Source organism: Centruroides sculpturatus, unplaced genomic scaffold (assembly GCF_000671375.1).
Source record: "Centruroides sculpturatus isolate CEXI.00-Female unplaced genomic scaffold, Cexi_2.0 scaffold1840, whole genome shotgun sequence".
Taxonomy (NCBI): Eukaryota; Metazoa; Arthropoda; class Arachnida; order Scorpiones; family Buthidae; genus Centruroides; species Centruroides sculpturatus.
The window spans coordinates 51,435-70,699 of NW_019386046.1; the positions used below are offsets into that span (position 1 = coordinate 51,435).

General features: G+C 36.5%; 2 protein-coding genes across 2 annotated transcripts; both read right to left on the reverse strand.

The window, feature by feature from the left end:
* Window positions 1-844: 844 nt before the first annotated feature.
* LOC111613307 (general transcription factor IIH subunit 4-like) lies at window positions 845-9,576 on the reverse strand. Its single transcript, XM_023354657.1, has 14 exons — window positions 9,305-9,576; window positions 6,251-6,355; window positions 6,056-6,187; window positions 5,579-5,672; window positions 5,407-5,501; window positions 5,231-5,342; window positions 5,077-5,145; window positions 4,912-4,995; window positions 4,710-4,842; window positions 4,038-4,089; window positions 2,940-3,018; window positions 2,826-2,873; window positions 1,347-1,487; window positions 845-1,269 (listed from the first exon to the last, which is right to left on the reverse strand). The coding sequence occupies exons 1-14, from the start codon at window positions 9,424-9,426 to the stop codon at window positions 1,159-1,161; spliced, it is 1,377 nt and encodes a 458-aa protein (XP_023210425.1). The 5' UTR covers window positions 9,427-9,576; the 3' UTR covers window positions 845-1,158.
* A 707-nt stretch (window positions 9,577-10,283) lies between these two features.
* On the reverse strand, window positions 10,284-18,056 carry LOC111613306 (WD repeat-containing protein 19-like). Its single transcript, XM_023354655.1, has one exon. It carries the CDS (start codon window positions 17,375-17,377, stop codon window positions 10,724-10,726), a length of 6,654 nt encoding a protein of 2,217 aa, XP_023210423.1. The 5' UTR covers window positions 17,378-18,056; the 3' UTR covers window positions 10,284-10,723.
* Between the last annotated feature and the right edge of the window lie 1,209 nt (window positions 18,057-19,265).

Genomic DNA, 19,265 nt, shown 5'->3' on the forward strand with positions numbered 1-19,265 from the left:
CAGACAGAAACTTTGTTTCGTACAGGACAATGTAAAGATGACTCAATTTAACATTTGTTGGTTGTTTTCTTGCTATGGCACTAAGAATGCCATATTTCTATGGTTTTTCAATGGTCATAATGGAAAAGCCAGCTGCTGACGTACAAGTTCCGATCACCACGAAAAATTCCTTTAAAGTTCCTCGCTCGAATAGGATTATGGATACACCGGAACACCCGGCTGAAACTTGATTCCAATTGCAAGTTGTTTCAGTGGCGATGGCGATTGATGGCAGCAAACATCCAGTAGCAAAGATACATAGGAATTTAATCTGTTGAAAGCAGGGGCATTTGTGGCTGTGCAAAGACTTCAACCAGAAACATTGAAAAATCTGCCAATTAGAAGCACTGTCACAATTACAGGCATGGGATAGATTCTGCTGTTAGATTATACTTTCATTTATTGCTGTCGCAGCTGCGAAGTTGCCAGTAAAATCTTGAAGTTTTTATTACAGGTATCCCTTGCTTAAAGCGCGAAAATAATTGCAGCAATCCCTTTACATGCACGGCATATGATTTAATTAACCATATTAATCAAGGGATACCTGTATTTTCATTTGGAGGAGCATATAAACTTTCAAAGTGCCATAACACAGCTTCAACCGAATTCATTGGCTGGATTTGAATCATTCTTCTGCAGCATCAGATGTGGTTCAAGTTTAGAGGCTCGGATCTCGTTCAAATCTAGTAGCGATCCCGCCAGCAGGTTGAATGTTACTTAACAATCTACCGAATGATATCTATGTTATTAGTAGGACTAAACATAATAATAAATAAATGTAAAATCTTTTATTTTCAAAAGGACACATACATACACACCTCGGCATGATAATTACACGTAACTTATCATGATAAAAAATGGTAACAAAGATCAGGTAATAAAATGTTTAAAATGATAAAGAAATATACTTATTTACATGTCATTTACTGCATAATTGCTTCAAACTTTAATAAAATATTACAACGGATGAACTATGAGCCTTACGAGACGCAATTTGAAATGTTTACGACGCAGTGGCATCGAATTTTGATTGTTCGTTCCGCAACGTACCTCATGTCACACTAAATGTAACTTTGGTCTAACAAATGGACTCGCGTAACAATTATTATTAACAAATTCCTAATGGTCTTGTCTGTGACGTTTCCAAAATCTCCTGACGTCGTCGTGACCCGTCTTACTAACCACGATGACTCGTTTTATTGGATTATCCCAGATTAAAACATTGATATCCTAATTATTGGAAGAAAATATGGCTTAAGTAATAATGTGGTAAATAAATAAGTGAGTTTAAATAGAATTTATCGTACCCTTGCGTAATTTCTTAACAGTTCGAAATCGCTCTGAGACAGAAACTGACTATAAAGGACGCCTTCCTTGAAGATGAAGCGATTCCTCTCCATCTCCCATAGACGAATTTGATCCGTCACAGTGGCGGGAACGGAAGTTCGCTACACAAAAGAAGAAATACAATTTCAATTGACAAGATAATTACAATCATAGATTGTTGGTTATTGTTTCTAGCAATGCTGGCAACTGCAATTGGCCATTTGGTGAACCTCCTCCAAACGCTGCACGAGCACAATTGCAAAAACCACCCGTCACCTTCTACAATGTGCAATAGCTAGAGTTGCTGGCGAGACTAGAAAGAGCAACCATTTAAAAACATATCTTAAAATTACTGTACTCAAGCTTATGCGAAGACTTTCTAACTCTACAGAATTACTATTTTTTGGGGCAATAGAAGGTAAAAAGGAGGGGGATGCTCCAGAAATAAGATTATTTTTAAACTAGATTTAAGATAACTATTAACGAGCAATTATTTATTAAAACATTGTCATAATGCACTTAAGTTTAGTCATGTTTTACCCCTGTACATCACACTTTTCCTGTTAACAATGAAGTCATGCCTGTCGTGTATGTAATTCTGCTCAGGAGAGAATTTTTGAATTGAAATAACGTGACTTCAGGCCTAAAGTGGAAGTTCTTAAATAGTTAATTGGGGCCTCCTGCTGCTAAGCTTTTCATATCTGGTCTCGACTTTCATCTGTCTAACACTGTTCTCATGATTAAAGGACAGACAACAGACAAACAACAGATTGGTGAGAATGTGGCAATGCAATACTTGGGCAATCTGCCAAGGGAGTACCACCTGGGAGGACTTTTATGCAAAACTCGCTCCTATTTAGGATGCGATTATGCAGACGCCAGCAAATAAATTTTCTGAGTGAGCGAGAATACATAATGAGAAGAGATGATGACATTTCCTGCACTTGTCTTTGTGGTTATATAAATGAGAGTAAGAAACAGAGAGCATGAAACGTCATTACTTCTTCTCGCTTTGCTTGCATCTGCATAGTTGCACCCTTAGGTGTTATACGCACAAAGAAAACAGAAAACTCCACATGGCCAGCCCACTGGTGAATTGCAATCCATGACTAACAATTCTTGAAAGAACCATCAGTGTTTTGACCAAGGGATAAATAAAACTGGCCCTTCTAGAGGATATCTCTGACAATTTCTGCTTATCGTGAAGATGTGTCACCAGTTAAATTGCCGGACTTCCTTTGCATCTTCTTCTCTAAACTAATATTAAGTTAGATTGTAATTCCATCACATTATTTCAGGAGCATCTCTTTTTTATGTACTGTAAACTGAAAGGAATTAACAAATAACAGCAACAATCCTACATTTTGTAAGTGTGGAACAAGTATGGTTAAATAATAGCCATACAACAATCTAGTAGTCTTAGGAAGACAATATGCAGGTACCATTTACAATAAACTCACCTCGTTTACAGTTATCGGATGGGAGTGCATTCTCAGAAAGTTAATAATCTGTAAAAATATTCATATTGGTGAAATCGTTAAGAGTTTCAATTCAAATCTGTACATTTGACTGACCTGATCAGCAGTTATACCGCTCTTCAATGCCTGCCTGACGCTGTCTCTGGTTAAGATGCCAACTATTAAATTTGGAAATCTGAAAAATAATAATTAAAACTAATAATTTCTTAAGTCCGTAATTGACTCTAAACATTATTTTAGAATATATATTTTTTTGTCACCTTGGACATTAATTATTAATAGGACAACGGCAGGTAGCTCAATTTTCTTTATTGAGCTACCTTGGGGTTTTGTTGACGTTAACAAGATGTCATTTAGTTTACAAACTTCGGCTGGTGGCTAATCGGCATGGCATGGCATAGACGCCAAACTTTGGAATCATATTGTTACGCCAGATCAGACACCAAACATGAAGATTGTGTTCTAATCCCAATTATTCCCATTTAATGTAGGTCTGAGTCGCAATGAGATTGACCAATACGGGCGAGGGAGCAGAGAATAATCCTGAGGAAAATCCTGACACATGCTTCCAAAACTGTTAAATCTATATAACCTCTTTATCCTTTGCATAATGTAAACTTGTACTTGGTACTTGCAATAAAGAAACAGGTCATTCCAACAGCAAAAATTAATTAGTTATGCTGTATGGACTATTTGGCAACACTACACCAAAATACATTTTTTCACCTGTGGAATCAAACCCAAGGTCCCATGTCTCCAATAATGGTCAGCTTTGGGGTTCTCATTTCCCCGGTCTTTTGCTTGTCCCGGGATTCCGGAAAAAAGTGAACTGTTTCTCGGGATCCCGGGATATAATCAATTACTTTTAAGATTACCTGAGTTAAAAAACATCTGGGATCCCATTGGAGAAACCCTAATCAGCTTGATGTTATCCTTTGTTTTGAACCAGACAAGGTGCTCCCCACGGGTAGCCAACACCACAGGAATTGCTGAAATCAGCACTCTCCAAATGGGATGAAAACACAAAGCGAGCCAACAGTGGTTCAGTGTCCACAACCATCCCATTTCCCACCACCATGTTTGGTTCCCGTCCCTCACAACTCAGTTGCGCCATTGTGGGGCCGGCTGAACCCATAATGGGCTAATTAACAAAGTCCTCTTAGTGCCACAGGAGTTATATTTATATTGTCTTACCTATATAGCATTTCACAAAATAGACCAAGCAATGCCACTTGTAATTGAGAATCTGAAATTAAAAGTCAAAATTAATAGACAAATATTTTATAACAACTAAAAAATTCTCATAGATAAATTTAATTGGAAAAAGTTTATAAAATATATATTTATTTTTAATTTTAAACGTAGAAGGTGGAGTGATTTCAATAGTATGACTTCCAAATGTTATGCGACAAATGCAAAGATTTCTCTGTTAACAGAGTGACAGATTTCCTTTGGTTTTACAAACTGTAGAGTCTAATACTCGTGGGTGGAAAATTCCATTGACAAGGAACACCGAGAGATTAAACCAGTAGACTATGTTAACTATCAAGGTCAAATCAGACAATTGGCAATGTCACTCGAGTGCCGAGATCTTGTAAATTGGTAAAACCCAACACACTAGAGGCACCGTAACTGTTTTTGGCGTGTTGCGAGCTTATTGGCATCTTTTTAAATCAATTTTCAAGTGTTTCGGCACCTGGAAAACTTAGGTTCTCCTTTGTTCTACATACCGATAATTCGATTCCTTTGCAAATTCATTCACATTCCCCGTCCTTTAACGGACGCATAGTGCTGGACATGCTTTCACGTCTCGAACAATTAGCCTAGAGTTATAATAACTTCTATCTTTAAACACATTTTTCTAACCTGTATATGCATAAACTCTGTAATTGGTTTCTACTACGATGAATCCTGGCCTGTGAATGTCGAGATTAGCATCTTTCATACCCGAAGCAATGTTTAACGACAAACGAGTAGGATAAAATCTTCCAGATCTCCGCTAGCATAAATAAACAATAATTTATAACGATCAAACAATATTCTATAGCACTATAAACATATCACTTACCTTTCGTTGGTAAACTAAACCGATTTCTCGGAGATGTTGCAGGAATGTCAGTAGCGTTTCACTCATTCCTTCCGTGCTGTAAACCTAAAATGTTCAAAATTTTAATCACTTTAAGGATTTTACTTTCGATAAACTCCACATTTTATAAATTAGATATAAACAAACCTTTCCTAAAGTAAGAAAACTCAACTGAAAGAGAAATGTCAGACATTCCGTTAAATTCAGTCCTCTCTCCTACAAAGATAAAAGTTTAATTAGCCAAAAATTGAAGACGGAATCCTAATTTTGCTAAGCGAACTTGCTAGGAAATAGCTCAAACCTCGGCTGCATTGAGATACTGCAGCATAAAATACCAAATTTGAGACGACGTGTCCATTAACAGGAACTGGAATCCCTCGGTCGTTATCGTCGGCGTCGATTCAGATTCCTCTCTGAGTAGAAATCAAGCAATTTGGTCAGTAACTACGCATTATATGAAGGAAAAGAAATACTTACGATTTCATCAGTTTGGCAAGCTGAAGAATCGTTCTAGTATCACTACTGATTCCTTCCGTAGACTGTTGCGAACCGACCATAAAATGTAGCACGCTCTACAAAACAAGTTTCCGAAATGCAACCTTTACTCAAATTATCAAGTAAATTAATTATTCATTCCGACACTGCTTACCTCCCACCTTTCCATTGCGTACGTGTCTAAGAAAGCAATATCCCTGGCATGTTTATCTTCTTCCAAAGTAGTGCATACCGACCAAGGTTGGCCCCTAGAATTAATGAATAATTGATTTCTGTGCATTGTTATTGATTTAAAATAATAGATAACTACATGTGGCAAGCTTTCTATAGTGAAAGTAACATTCTGAGTAGTGTTTTACAGGAAAGAAACCACCTTTTGGAATGGTAAATCAGGTATTTCTTTCATAAAACAGTGCTCGGAAATGCCGATAATGGCCATTATCAACTTTTTATAGCATACGGCTCCGTAGAGTATACAGCATCACTTGTCTGTAGACTCAATTGAAGCACTTTGAAGATATTAAAAAATTACAAACCAAAAGAACTCGACAGAAGAATAAACAATTTAAGACTATAAAAAAGCACACGCACTTGCATTTAAAATCAATAAATAAATTATATAACTACTCACCCTCCCAATAATGCAGTTTTAATATTCTTTCTGAAAGTACTATGGAGAAGCCAACCGGGCAATCCTCCCGGCATAGGGTTTTCTTTCCACAGGTGCAGTTCGCAGAGTACTTCGACAGCATCCAGATGCTTCCTACAAGAAATTAAATACGCTTTAGTAAAATGCAGTTCCGAGACACAGCAACCGCTCACTTACTTGACGTTGTGTTGGTTGATCCATCCGCCTATTACCGCCTGCGGAACGGTAGACTCCACAAAGAGCAACCTCATTATGTAGTGTCTGGCCATCACAGGTAACTCCCTGAAAACATTTTCCCTATTTTATATTAAATTGAAACTATTAATGACTAGTTTTAATTAAATAATTATCAGACTGCCTTAATTACAGGAATCACCTTTCAGTTTGCTTATGTTAGAATTGAGAATAAAATTTAAGTCCCAAATGAGTTGGACCTTATCAGAGCCGTACACCGTGTCCACTAGAGTAAAAAACAGTCAAAGGAACAGACAATCTACGTGCGACCCTTAACAAGATATAGCTCTCCCTCCCAAAATCACCCTATTACTGTATTTTCCGGTGTATAAGACGACTTTTTAACCCAGGAAAATCTTCTCAAAAGTCGGGGGTCGTCTTATACACCAGGTGTCGGCATATATGGCGAGTATATACCAAATTCTATATTTCAACTGTAAAAGTCGGGGGTCGTCTTATACGCCGGAAAGTATAGTAGTTATTTTGAAGACCCTCACAAAGGAATAAAATTTAAAAGCTGAAAAAATCTGAAACTATTTCTCAAAACAATACTAAAAATCAGCTGTTTTGCACTTTACTTAGAGACAGCTAAAGCTCATACAACATGAGAAATGCCGCAGCATCAACTACTTTTGGGGTAAGTCTATATAATAAGTTATATACCATGCCACTACATCTTGCAAAGGATGACATATATACACCATCAGTTCCTTTGACTTTTTTACTGTTATAGAGCTCTGATAAGGTCCCAACCACCTCAAATAAAAAACTCACAATTATGTTGTTACTTTACAAAATAAATTATGCATTTTACCACATTAATTAAGATTATCTTGCTATACAGCAACGGTGGGCAACCCCCGGCCCGCAGGCCAGCTACGGCCCGCGAAAAGTTTTTATCCGGCCCGCGAGATATTTAGAAGAAATTATAAATAAATATTTTTCGATGTAATTCGTCTAGTTTAAATTGAATATTATTTTCTGAGGTGTTGTGGCAGCAATGACAGGAAAAAATAAGGGAGTCATTTCCTTATTCAAACAAAAAATGGGAGAACAGAATTTTTCTAAATTATTTATATCTCATCGCATCATCCATCAAGAAAATCTATGTGCAAAAGCTATGCAATTAGAAAATGTAATGTCTGTCGTATCCAACTACATAGTGCTGTTTTTATTGTGTTTAAAGTCACTTAGATTTTACAAATAGGTGAGCCGTTCACAGCCCGGCACACGCATTTGTAAAATCTAAGTGACTCGTACAACATGGAATTCATATAAAACGGAATAATCAACAGTGTTATAGGGGGGTTCGACTGTAATAATTAATTTCTTTTTATTTATTCATTTATTTATTTCATATTTGCAGACTAAAAATTTACAGGTCACAAGGTGTCAATTAACTACTATGGCCCGCGGAAAAAACGTAAAATTTATTCTGGCCCATGTTATAAAAAAGGTTGCCCACCCTTGCTATACAGTAAACAACATTTAAATAATGACACTGATAGATTAACGTCATTCTGGCTCCTAGCCTTAATAATAAAATATATATTAATATTAATGCAGGAAAAAGGAATAATACCAAAAATATAGGCAAAATGGTGAGTATGGTCTACAATATCCCTTGCGTAAAAAGTATACATGAAGGAAATGGGAAGGCTTTTTAAATGCAGGCTAAAAGAGGCTGTAAAACTTAGGCATGAAAAGTCACCCCCGTATGCACACATTTAAGAAAAATGTTGTGATATCGATAAAAAAAAAAAAAAACATTTTCAAATTATAAAACATAAAAATCATATAAATTTAATTAACGGTATGTTAGTTAATACAAATTGGGACAATGTAGACAAAATGGCAAGAATAGTAATAAAAGATTTTGGATGATATTCTCGTCTGCTTAGTGCTTGTAAGTCGAAAGAAATGTGGCCGTTCACACCGGGTTTTGAAAAATACGCTTTTTACTTCTCTAAATTTACAATGCATTTCTACAGGGTGTCCCAAAAGTTTCCATACATACAAAGGTGAAATGTAACTTTATTCACTAAACATTAAAATGTCAATGGATTGATGGAGTAAGGCAATGGAACACATGGGTGATCTGCCAATTGGGTAACTTCTAGCAGGATTTCCTATGCTATATTCAGGTGTTAGACACGTGAAAGAAACCCAGAACACTGCATTGGTCAGGCACAAACAAATGACCATCTACTAATGTTCAATGGTTTTATTTATTCGGCCGCTGGTGGGCTTGATTTGAGTCAATGTAAGGAGAATTTTCGAAAACTGTATGTTAATTATATAATGTTATTTACAAATTACAAAATACTATACAACTAATGACAGCTGTCATTAGTTATATAACTAACAATATGTGCACACATCAATGCAGTATTGATTTGTACACATCCAGCCTAACCAATATATTTAAAAGTTCAATTCTGATGAAATTTTTACATATTTTAGAGCATTTTACACACAATATCACTTATGTTACCCCTGCTTCAGTCAGTAACTTATGAAGAAATATCCATCAGCAGCATATACAATGAGTGATTTTACAGTCAAGAGATATTGAAAAATGTAAACTATCCATTTAAGCATTAACCAACTTAAAAATTAGTGAAATTTATGTGTAAAAACAGAAATTTACACCAAAATCACTAGTAATATGTTTAATATTAACTTTATGTATAGTTTCATGTGTATTCAAGTCATATTTTGGTTAATGTTTACCTAGGTAGTCCAAGATGGCTGTACAGTGGGGGACCCACGTTCTAACCTAACCTATTGTAATAAATTAAGAAAATTTTCCTTTCTTCATATAATTAATTTTTTGAGTTATTTTACATCTTACATTAGTAATTTTGTTAATTTATTAGAATAGGTTAAGTTAGGTTAGAACGTGGGTCCCCACTGTGCGGCCATCTTGGACTACCTAGGTAAACATTAACCCATGCTTTTGATAACATTCGATAATTTATTGCATATTTTTTTTACCTGAAGACGGCCAGACATGCTGCAGGATGAGAATAGAGTCGATTTAATGTAACTTGAGACAGAGTTCTGAGGTATTCGTGTAGGTTACTACACTTTAATCCCTTGGAAGATGCCGTGCACATGTTTAGGATGAAAAATAAAACAGAAATTGATTAATTATAAACGTAAAATTCAAGTTATATCCTACACAAGAAACGAAAAAACCGGCAAATACGCCATATTGCCTAGACGTTATCACATGTTCGGTTTTATTCAGTGTTGCCGGATCGATTTGATATTTATTATTATTTTTTATGTAAAGTTTTTAAGTGTTGCCAGATCCACATTTTTTAAAAGCATTTTTTTCCGGCGAATCTAGTTACAAATAAAATCATATAAATTAAAAGAAAAATATTATAATTAATTTCATGATTATTTTCCACTTTATATTATTATTATTACTATTGGGGATATTCGAAAAATATAATGTTAGAAATCATTTTGTTTTAATCTTATATTAACGGTTCGTGTAATTCACTAAAATATATTTATTATTTCTAAATTTTGAGTTTGAATAGAATGACAAAAAAAATAAATAAATAAATATCACGGCATCAAATACATTTTTTTAAGAATTCTATTACAGTTCGCCGATACGAACTGCCGCCATTTGATTGGAATGAATCCAAGCGTCGACAATTTATTATAAAGCGGATTACTTAGTAAAGCAGTTTTAATACAGCTGGATAAGCAAACCAATCACGTAGCCCGTTTCAAATAAAACAGACCGTGCCATTAATTGTTATCCATCTGTATTAAAGCCGCTTTACCAGGAAAAGCGGTCATAATTTTGATCGATTTATGAGCTACCCGATGACCAAAACAGCTAAAGCCTACTGCTTTAAGGGATCATAGTTCCAATTCATTTGCAGGCCAAGCGATGAGCAATTCAATTCTTTATGCTGAATGAGGATACCATCATTTATCCCCATACTATGATCATATAAATTGTAAGGACTAATACATAGGAATGTAAGGACCACATAAGCTGCAGCTTAGAGCCTAACATGTTTACACGAAGGGCCTGTTATATATTTCTTGTAAGAAAAGACTGCTCACCACAGGATGTATCCAATACCTAGAATAGTTGGGAATCTGCTTCAGGTCCATACAGTAATTACAGCTTCACCACATTCATATAAGTAAGAAAAACTAGCTGTAATCTTGACTATATTACCATCAAACCAAACAAAAATGTACTGGCTATTTGTAGGAATGATTACACTGCTTGGTATATTCTATCAATAAACTTCTTTATTATATAACTATGTAATAAATTACATGCTTTGCATACGTAAAATATAGAATTTTGTGCATATAGAATGTGTATAACAGAAAAATATCACAGAATTAAACACCTAAATGCAATTGAAAATGAGTTCACTCCTTGGAATCAAAGTAAAGAAATGACTTGGCATCCTCGACTCGCTTGACATCTTCGCTTGCCACCTTTTCGTTACACATGGGGCAAACCTCGTGCGATTCCAGGATCTTCAGGAATTCGGACATTATGGCGGGAAACTGACAATGCGGGCAACAGGTCAAATCTGTTTTTAATATATGACAACCCGTAGCAATGCAGAACGGTATGGTGTTTCGGCAATCGGAACAGGATAATTCCGTTTCGGGCAACTGATTATTGCAATATGGACAGGCGGTGGACGGTTCTTCCTCTTCGGTTTTCTGTGGTTTTCTAACAATGGCTTCTATCTTCTTTTTGTACTTTACATCTATTTGGTTCCTGTACTCGGGCCTCATCAGCATTGCTGCATAACTAAACGAAGAGTTTTTGAGTCCCGATCGATGACACTCAATAACAGTAGATGTTAATATAGGAACAATGTGGGCCGGAAACTTGCTGATATTGTTCGCCACTCTTATTAACATTCTAGCACTTTTTAAATGATCTCCCCTTTTCACATGTATCTTTACAAGAATGTAACTGTGTAGAATCATCAAATTTGTATACATTTCTGCAGGCACTTTTATCTTTTGACGTTTTAATTCTTGATACATGCTGAATAGTACATCGTGTGCGTTTCTGTAATTACCAGCATTCTGCTCTTCTCTTGCAATGATGATTGCAGTTTTAGCAGCCTCTCTATATTGTTTCAGAGCCATATAAAGGCGGAATAAGTGCTTGAAATCCTTAGGAACCCCATCTCTCTCTCCCATTAGATGCTCAATTAACTGCCGAATTAACTGTTCATCTCCGGTAGTCCCTACAGCCTGAATTGCAAGTTGAATAGCTTCATTTTCATCATTTCCAATAACTTTCAATAAATGCCTGACTGCTTTCTTGTATTGTTTTGCCATACAAAAGAACTTACCTGCCATAAAATGATTGCTATTATTTTCATAAAATGTTGCGATGCTTAAATAATCTTCCTGAGTTGCATCGTCACCAATCGCATCAGCATAAATGTCCATTTTTCCATTAGACTGAGAGAGTTGAAAGGCTTCTTCGTTGCATTTTGACAAAACAAGAAACTGAATTGCCGAGGTCACATCATTTAATTTCTGAAAAAACTTAGCTACCATCTTAGCACCTTCGGTCGATCTTGTTTCTCTCACAATCCTCACGGCTTCTTCTGGATTATTTAAATGTTCTAGCTGAATTCTGATAACGCTTTCATACTCCCGAGCAACTTCATATGCTCTAGCTGCTTCTCTATAATGCCCGTCAGCTTCTTTGGCCTTAGCATACTGTGCATGAATCTTTGGAGATGTCACATTTGGCAACAACTCTCCAACTTTGTTCCAATTTTTCAGTTTTATATATAAAGCAGCTGATTTGTCATACTGATGACCTCTCTCGTACAACACCGCTGCTTCCGAATACTGCTTCATGCTCTCTAAAATCTCAGCACACTCCCTCTTCAGAGTTTTATTCGACATCTGCTGAGCAATTTGTATTCCTCTTCTTATATCACTGCATCTAATGGACATTCGTGCAATTCCTGCTTTGCAGGCATCATTGTGTGATGTTTTGGCTGGATCATTGGTAATCCCATTCTCATAATGAACTAAAGCATTGACATAATCACCAACAAATTCCAACTGCTGAGCATATTCTCGAGATATAAATGGTATTTGATTAGGTGCCAATTTTTTTGCCAGTTGTAGCGCTTGTTCCCAATGAAGTAGATCTCGTCTCATGTCTAAAGCAGCAGACGGTGTTCCGGAAGCTAAATAAAGATCTTGTGCAAGGTTAAAATTGTTTTGAAACATTGCTAAATGGCCAGCGAGGAGATTGCGATCCTCTATGTTTTTTACTCCTTGTAGCGACCAAACCATACCTACATCCCCGATATGCCTAAACACACGGATCGCTAGATCCACATCTAAATTATAAATTGCACTGTTTCCTAGGGACACCCAATCATCTTTATTATTCAATAACTGGCAGATTGTCCAAGCTTCTCTAAATCTTTGCAATTTTAGGCTTTTCTGTAAGGCATCTTTCATCTCTGCAGGTGAATAATCTTTCAGCTTCTCTTCTAACTGATGAGTACTTAGTGTAAGTGTTGTAACTTTTCCACTTTGAGTCTGACAAGTCAGCTCACCACTGTATAAAAGCAGAGGATACTGTCCTGGTGGAAGCTTTGTTTGACCTACTAATTCAGCTTTAGAGCCCTCAATAGTTTCTTTGGCATGAACGAAAGTACCTATTTGAGTATCATCATATGCAATGAAGATTCCTTTATCTATTGGCCACTGATCCCAAAGAATGCCTCTAACAGTTGCCGGAAAATTCACAATTTGGATTATTTGATCATTCACAGGATTATAAATAAATCCATCAGTCTTATCATCCACAATAACGAGTCGTGTTCCCGATGCATCTGCATGTATGTTTCTTACCCCCATCACGTGACGATACTCGTTAACCATTTGCCAATCTTCTAACAGAAAAAACTGAATTGAACCCGTATCAGTGCCATAGATAAGAAAATCATTAGTCATTATGTGGCAAGTGATGCGAATATTACTAAAATCTCCACCAGGGAATAACCGAGCTTCCCTTTCTTCTATTTCGCCATTTTCACCTTCAATAATATGCAACTGTATCTTCCCTTCGAACAAAGCAGATGCATAATCACTGTTCATTTTAATACTCTGAACAGTTCCCAGGTACTCCCGGTCATGTATCGGAATGGGTCCCCTTTCACCCAAACCGTAAAACCAAGCTCTGTTATTCATTCCAACGGCAAGATGATAAGGGCCAAGGGAAAGAAAATTAGGTTCTACATCGACTCTTAATGTTGTGGACATCTCCTGTTCAACTACGTGTGATATAGTAACTTCCAACAAAGACGTAAGGTGTGCTATTTTAGTGCCATAACTGTCTCCGAGAACTGGCAATTTTGTTAAATACACATGAAGAGCATTCCCAGTTCCTGTAACAGCTAACAACTGGCCGTCGTCAGTCCATTCCATCCATTCGAGACCTCTTTCGTCATCAACTGTAATTATCGATTCAACTTCTTGAAGATCATTTAAATCATAAATCTTTATGGTATTATCACCACAAGAGGCAACTTTGTTATTTGGCAAACAAGTAGCCATATGACTTAAATTATCCTTGTGACATCGAATTTGGAATAATTCTTGTCCAATTTCTTTAATATGGGTCGATATAACTATGAAGTAACCATTGGTAAATCCTAAAAGGATATACCCATCCCCGTACCACTTATAATCAATAATTGTGCCGTATCGGTCTTGAAATGCTAGTACGATTGGATTCTCAGGATCGTGAATATTGAGTAGAAACAAAGTCTTTCGGTTCAGTACCAAACTAACGGTATTTTCTCCCGACACTCTCTCATCTTGTTTCATAGACGAGAACTGTACTAGGGTTGGCTCAGATTTCAAATTACTTTGGCAAATTGTATCACCATCATGATTACTAACAGTTAAAAGTTTATCTTCACCCACTAGTGCGAGGTAATTCTGAAAGCTCCATCCACCCGAAGTGATGCGCTTACTGTGCTTACCAAGTATAGGAACTTTCCTAGAGGTGCGATGATTATAAATTAAAAGATTCCCCTTTGCAGTACCGATGGCCAGAGAGAGTTGAAAGGCTTCTTCGTTGCATTTTGACAAAACAAGAAACTGAATTGCCGAGGTCACATCATTTAATTTCTGAAAAAACTTAGCTACCATCTTAGCACCTTCGGTCGATCTTGTTTCTCTCACAATCCTCACGGCTTCTTCTGGATTATTTAAATGTTCTAGCTGAATTCTGATAACGCTTTCATACTCCCGAGCAACTTCATATGCTCTAGCTGCTTCTCTATAATGCCCGTCAGCTTCTTTGGCCTTAGCATACTGTGCATGAATCTTTGGAGATGTCACATTTGGCAACAACTCTCCAACTTTGTTCCAATTTTTCAGTTTTATATATAAAGCAGCTGATTTGTCATACTGATGACCTCTCTCGTACAACACCGCTGCTTCCGAATACTGCTTCATGCTCTCTAAAATCTCAGCACACTCCCTCTTCAGAGTTTTATTCGACATCTGCTGAGCAATTTGTATTCCTCTTCTTATATCACTGCATCTAATGGACATTCGTGCAATTCCTGCTTTGCAGGCATCATTGTGTGATGTTTTGGCTGGATCATTGGTAATCCCATTCTCATAATGAACTAAAGCATTGACATAATCACCAACAAATTCCAACTGCTGAGCATATTCTCGAGATATAAATGGTATTTGATTAGGTGCCAATTTTTTTGCCAGTTGTAGCGCTTGTTCCCAATGAAGTAGATCTCGTCTCATGTCTAAAGCAGCAGACGGTGTTCCGGAAGCTAAATAAAGATCTTGTGCAAGGTTAAAATTGTTTTGAAACATTGCTAAATGGCCAGCGAGGAGATTGCGATCCTCTATGTTTTTTACTCCTTGTAGCGACCAAACCATACCTACATCCCCGATATGCCTAAACACACGGATCGCTAGATCCACATCTAAATTATAAATTGCACTGTTTCCTAGGGACACCCAATCATCTTTATTATTCAATAACTGGCAGATTGTCCAAGCTTCTCTAAATCTTTGCAATTTTAGGCTTTTCTGTAAGGCATCTTTCATCTCTGCAGGTGAATAATCTTTCAGCTTCTCTTCTAACTGATGAGTACTTAGTGTAAGTGTTGTAACTTTTCCACTTTGAGTCTGACAAGTCAGCTCACCACTGTATAAAAGCAGAGGATACTGTCCTGGTGGAAGCTTTGTTTGACCTACTAATTCAGCTTTAGGGCCCTCAATAGTTTCTTTGGCATGAACGAAAGTACCTATTTGAGTATCATCATATGCAATGAAGATTCCTTTATCTATTGGCCACTGATCCCAAAGAATGCCTCTAACAGTTGCCGGAAAATTCACAATTTGGATTATTTGATCATTCACAGGATTATAAATAAATCCATCAGTCTTATCATCCACAATAACAAGTCGTGTTCCCGATGCATCTGCATGTATGTTTCTTACCCCCATCACGTGACGATACTCGTTAACCATTTGCCAATCTTCTAACAGAAAAAACTGAATTGAACCCGTATCAGTGCCATAGATAAGAAAATCATTAGTCATTATGTGGCAAGTGATGCGAATATTACTAAAATCTCCACCAGGGAATAACCGAGCTTCCCTTTCTTCTATTTCGCCATTTTCACCTTCAATAATATGCAACTGTATCTTCCCTTCGAACAAAGCAGATGCATAATCACTGTTCATTTTAATACTCTGAACAGTTCCCAGGTACTCCCGGTCATGTATCGGAATGGGTCCCCTTTCACCCAAACCGTAAAACCAAGCTCTGTTATTCATTCCAACGGCAAGATGATAAGGGCCAAGGGAAAGAAAATTAGGTTCTACATCGACTCTTAATGTTGTGGACATCTCCTGTTCAACTACGTGTGATATGGTAACTTCCAACAAAGACGTAAGGTGTGCTATTTTAGTGCCATAACTGTCTCCGAGAACTGGCAATTTTGTTAAATACACATGAAGAGCATTCCCAGTTCCTGTAACAGCTAACAACTGGCCGTCGTCAGTCCATTCCATCCATTCGAGACCTCTTTCGTCATCAACTGTAATTATCGATTCAACTTCTTGAAGATCATTTAAATCATAAATCTTTATGGTATTATCACCACAAGAGGCAACTTTGTTATTTGGCAAACAAGTAGCCATATGACTTAAATTATCCTTGTGACATCGAATTTGGAATAATTCTTGTCCAATTTCTTTAATATGGGTCGATATAACTATGAAGTAACCATTGGTAAATCCTAAAAGGATATACCCATCCCCGTACCACTTATAATCAATAATTGTGCCGTATCGGTCTTGAAATGCTAGTACGATTGGATTCTCAGGATCGTGAATATTGAGTAGAAACAAAGTCTTTCGGTTCAGTACCAAACTAACGGTATTTTCTCCCGACACTCTCTCATCTTGTTTCATAGACGAGAACTGTACTAGGGTTGGCTCAGATTTCAAATTACTTTGGCAAATTGTATCACCATCATGATTACTAACAGTTAAAAGTTTATCTTCACCCACTAGTGCGAGGTAATTCTGAAAGCTCCATCCACCCGAAGTGATGCGCTTACTGTGCTTACCAAGTATAGGAACTTTCCTAGAGGTGCGATGATTATAAATTAAAAGATTCCCCTTTGCAGTACCGATGGCCAGCATTGGAGTAGTTTTCGACCACAGTAACAATGATAATGTATCCCTCAAACCCGTATCAACTTGAGACATTCTGTTCGAATTAGCATCCCAAAGGATAAGAACCGGCGAACGATCATTAATGATACCCAAAATATCACCATCTTTATCCCATGCCAAGCCCGAACACATTCCAGGTAAGCTAATCTGCTCCTTTCTATCACCATGACGATCGTATATGTTCACAATATGATCGTAACCAGTAGTCACTAGATAATTGCCTCCACCTTTCTGCCAAGTAAAATATACGGGCCCCACGCCGTGCGTTTTTTCTGGAACCGTAAACACTCGCTTCATATTGTCGAACTTAAAACAGGTCGAAATGCTCGGGTATTAATAACATCAACCTCGTGTACCACGTAGTGCTAACAAAGTTTACCAAGAATAGATCATATAACATGCTGTAATCTGACAAAATATTGCTTCTGTAACAAGAAAACTGTAATATCTTGGATTAACAATTAAAATATTCCAAGAAATGACAAGACACAATGATATTTCTGGACGGAATGTACAGGTTCCCCTTGAAATTGTTCACCTGTAAACTGAAAGAATGACCTTTGATTCATTAATGTATGTATTCTGCTATACTTGAAGGCACCTTTTCTTCTTTAAATCATCAATTCAGCACCAAAAACAACTTGTTTGCATTCTTATAAGCTTCAAGGCATCTTTTATTCTTCCATATCATCATTTAAGTCATTTTAAGCTAACACATATTAACCCTAACGATAAGTATGAAGCACCACTTCTAAGTTCTCATTATATAAATACGAGATAAGAACACCCTGTGACAATGCAACATTCACGCCCATCACGAACATGTCCACCCTAAAAATAAGTTTAAGATGCTAAACTGCATCTAAAACGATTCTAAATCATCAGCATGATGCTGATTATATACAAATTTTATCTTATCGATCGTTCGACATGACTTAAATCGATAACAACAACACGTGCACAATCAATGGCTACGTTTCCGTCTCTTGCCACTAGAGGCGCCCCTCAAACTTTTATTTATTTTTATTAAAAAAATTGCGTATGATAATTCAGAGATTTTAAATATTCCACTTTTAATAGCTCCGCACTGAATGGATGTTTTCACAGTTGCCATGGTAACAAATTATCCGGAGGGTTTTTTTCTCCCTAAGATCTTGCCAAGCATCTCATTATTGGAACATTCAAAAGTTTTATTCTTGTTACATTGAAAGTTATTGAATCCATTTGAAAGATTCGAGGAGTTTTATAAGAGAATTTTATCGATTTTTTATTTTAAATTTCCTTTTTTTCTTCCTTCGTGGCTTTAATTTAGGAAGTTCGGGCCGATGACGTCACGGATTTTAAAAATTCAAACTTTTGATTAGATGTGTTACATTGTTTTCGGTTGTCTAAATTTAAAATTATTCGTCGTTTTTTATTATTAATGGATTCTGAGCAGCAAAATTTAAGCAAAGTAAATAAGAATAAAGCTGAAAGGTAAGTATAAATAAGCGAGAAGAGCAGTGGTTAACTGAAAAACCAAGAAAAGTAGGCAAAAATCAACAATAGGGAAGTACAGGTAACCCCCGTATAACACGGGAGTTACGTTCCAAAAAAATTGCCGTGTTATGCGAATCCGTGTTATACGAAACAAACAACTAGTGCCCCCTAGGGGGTTAGGTTACAAAAATTAAAAAAAACATGCTATTAAATCCTTATTTAAATCGGATTTATTATTCGTTTTTTAATAGGTAAAATACTTATTTATTATTTAAGTAAATATTTTACCAGAGGATTATTCATCCTACATGATGATCTCAGCATGAGCATCATCNTCTTCGCTTGCCACCTTTTCGTTACACATGGGGCAAACCTCGTGCGATTCCAGGATCTTCAGACAGTAAACAACATTTAAATAATGACACTGATAGATTAACGTCATTCTGGCTCCTAGCCTTAATAATAAAATATATATTAATATTAATGCAGGAAAAAGGAATAATACCAAAAATATAGGCAAAATGGTGAGTATGGTCTACAATATCCCTTGCGTAAAAAGTATACATGAAGGAAATGGGAAGGCTTTTTAAATGCAGGCTAAAAGAGGCTGTAAAACTTAGGCATGAAAAGTCACCCCCGTATGCACACATTTAAGAAAAATGTTGTGATATCGATAAAAAAAAAAAAAAACATTTTCAAATTATAA

Coding starts and splice junctions, on each gene's coding strand:
- LOC111613307 (XM_023354657.1), bottom strand. CDS start 9,426: ATGTGCACGGCATCTTCCAAGGGATTAAAGTGTAGTAACCTACACGAA. Junction 4,996..5,076: donor GTTTTCTTACTTTAGGAAAG/GTTTGTTTATAT, acceptor TGAACATTTTAG/GTTTACAGCACGGAAGGAAT. Junction 3,019..4,037: donor TTTTGTGAAATGCTATATAG/GTAAGACAATAT, acceptor ATTATTTTTCAG/ATTTCCAAATTTAATAGTTG.
- LOC111613306 (XM_023354655.1), bottom strand. CDS start 17,377: ATGAAGCGAGTGTTTACGGTTCCAGAAAAAACGCACGGCGTGGGGCCC.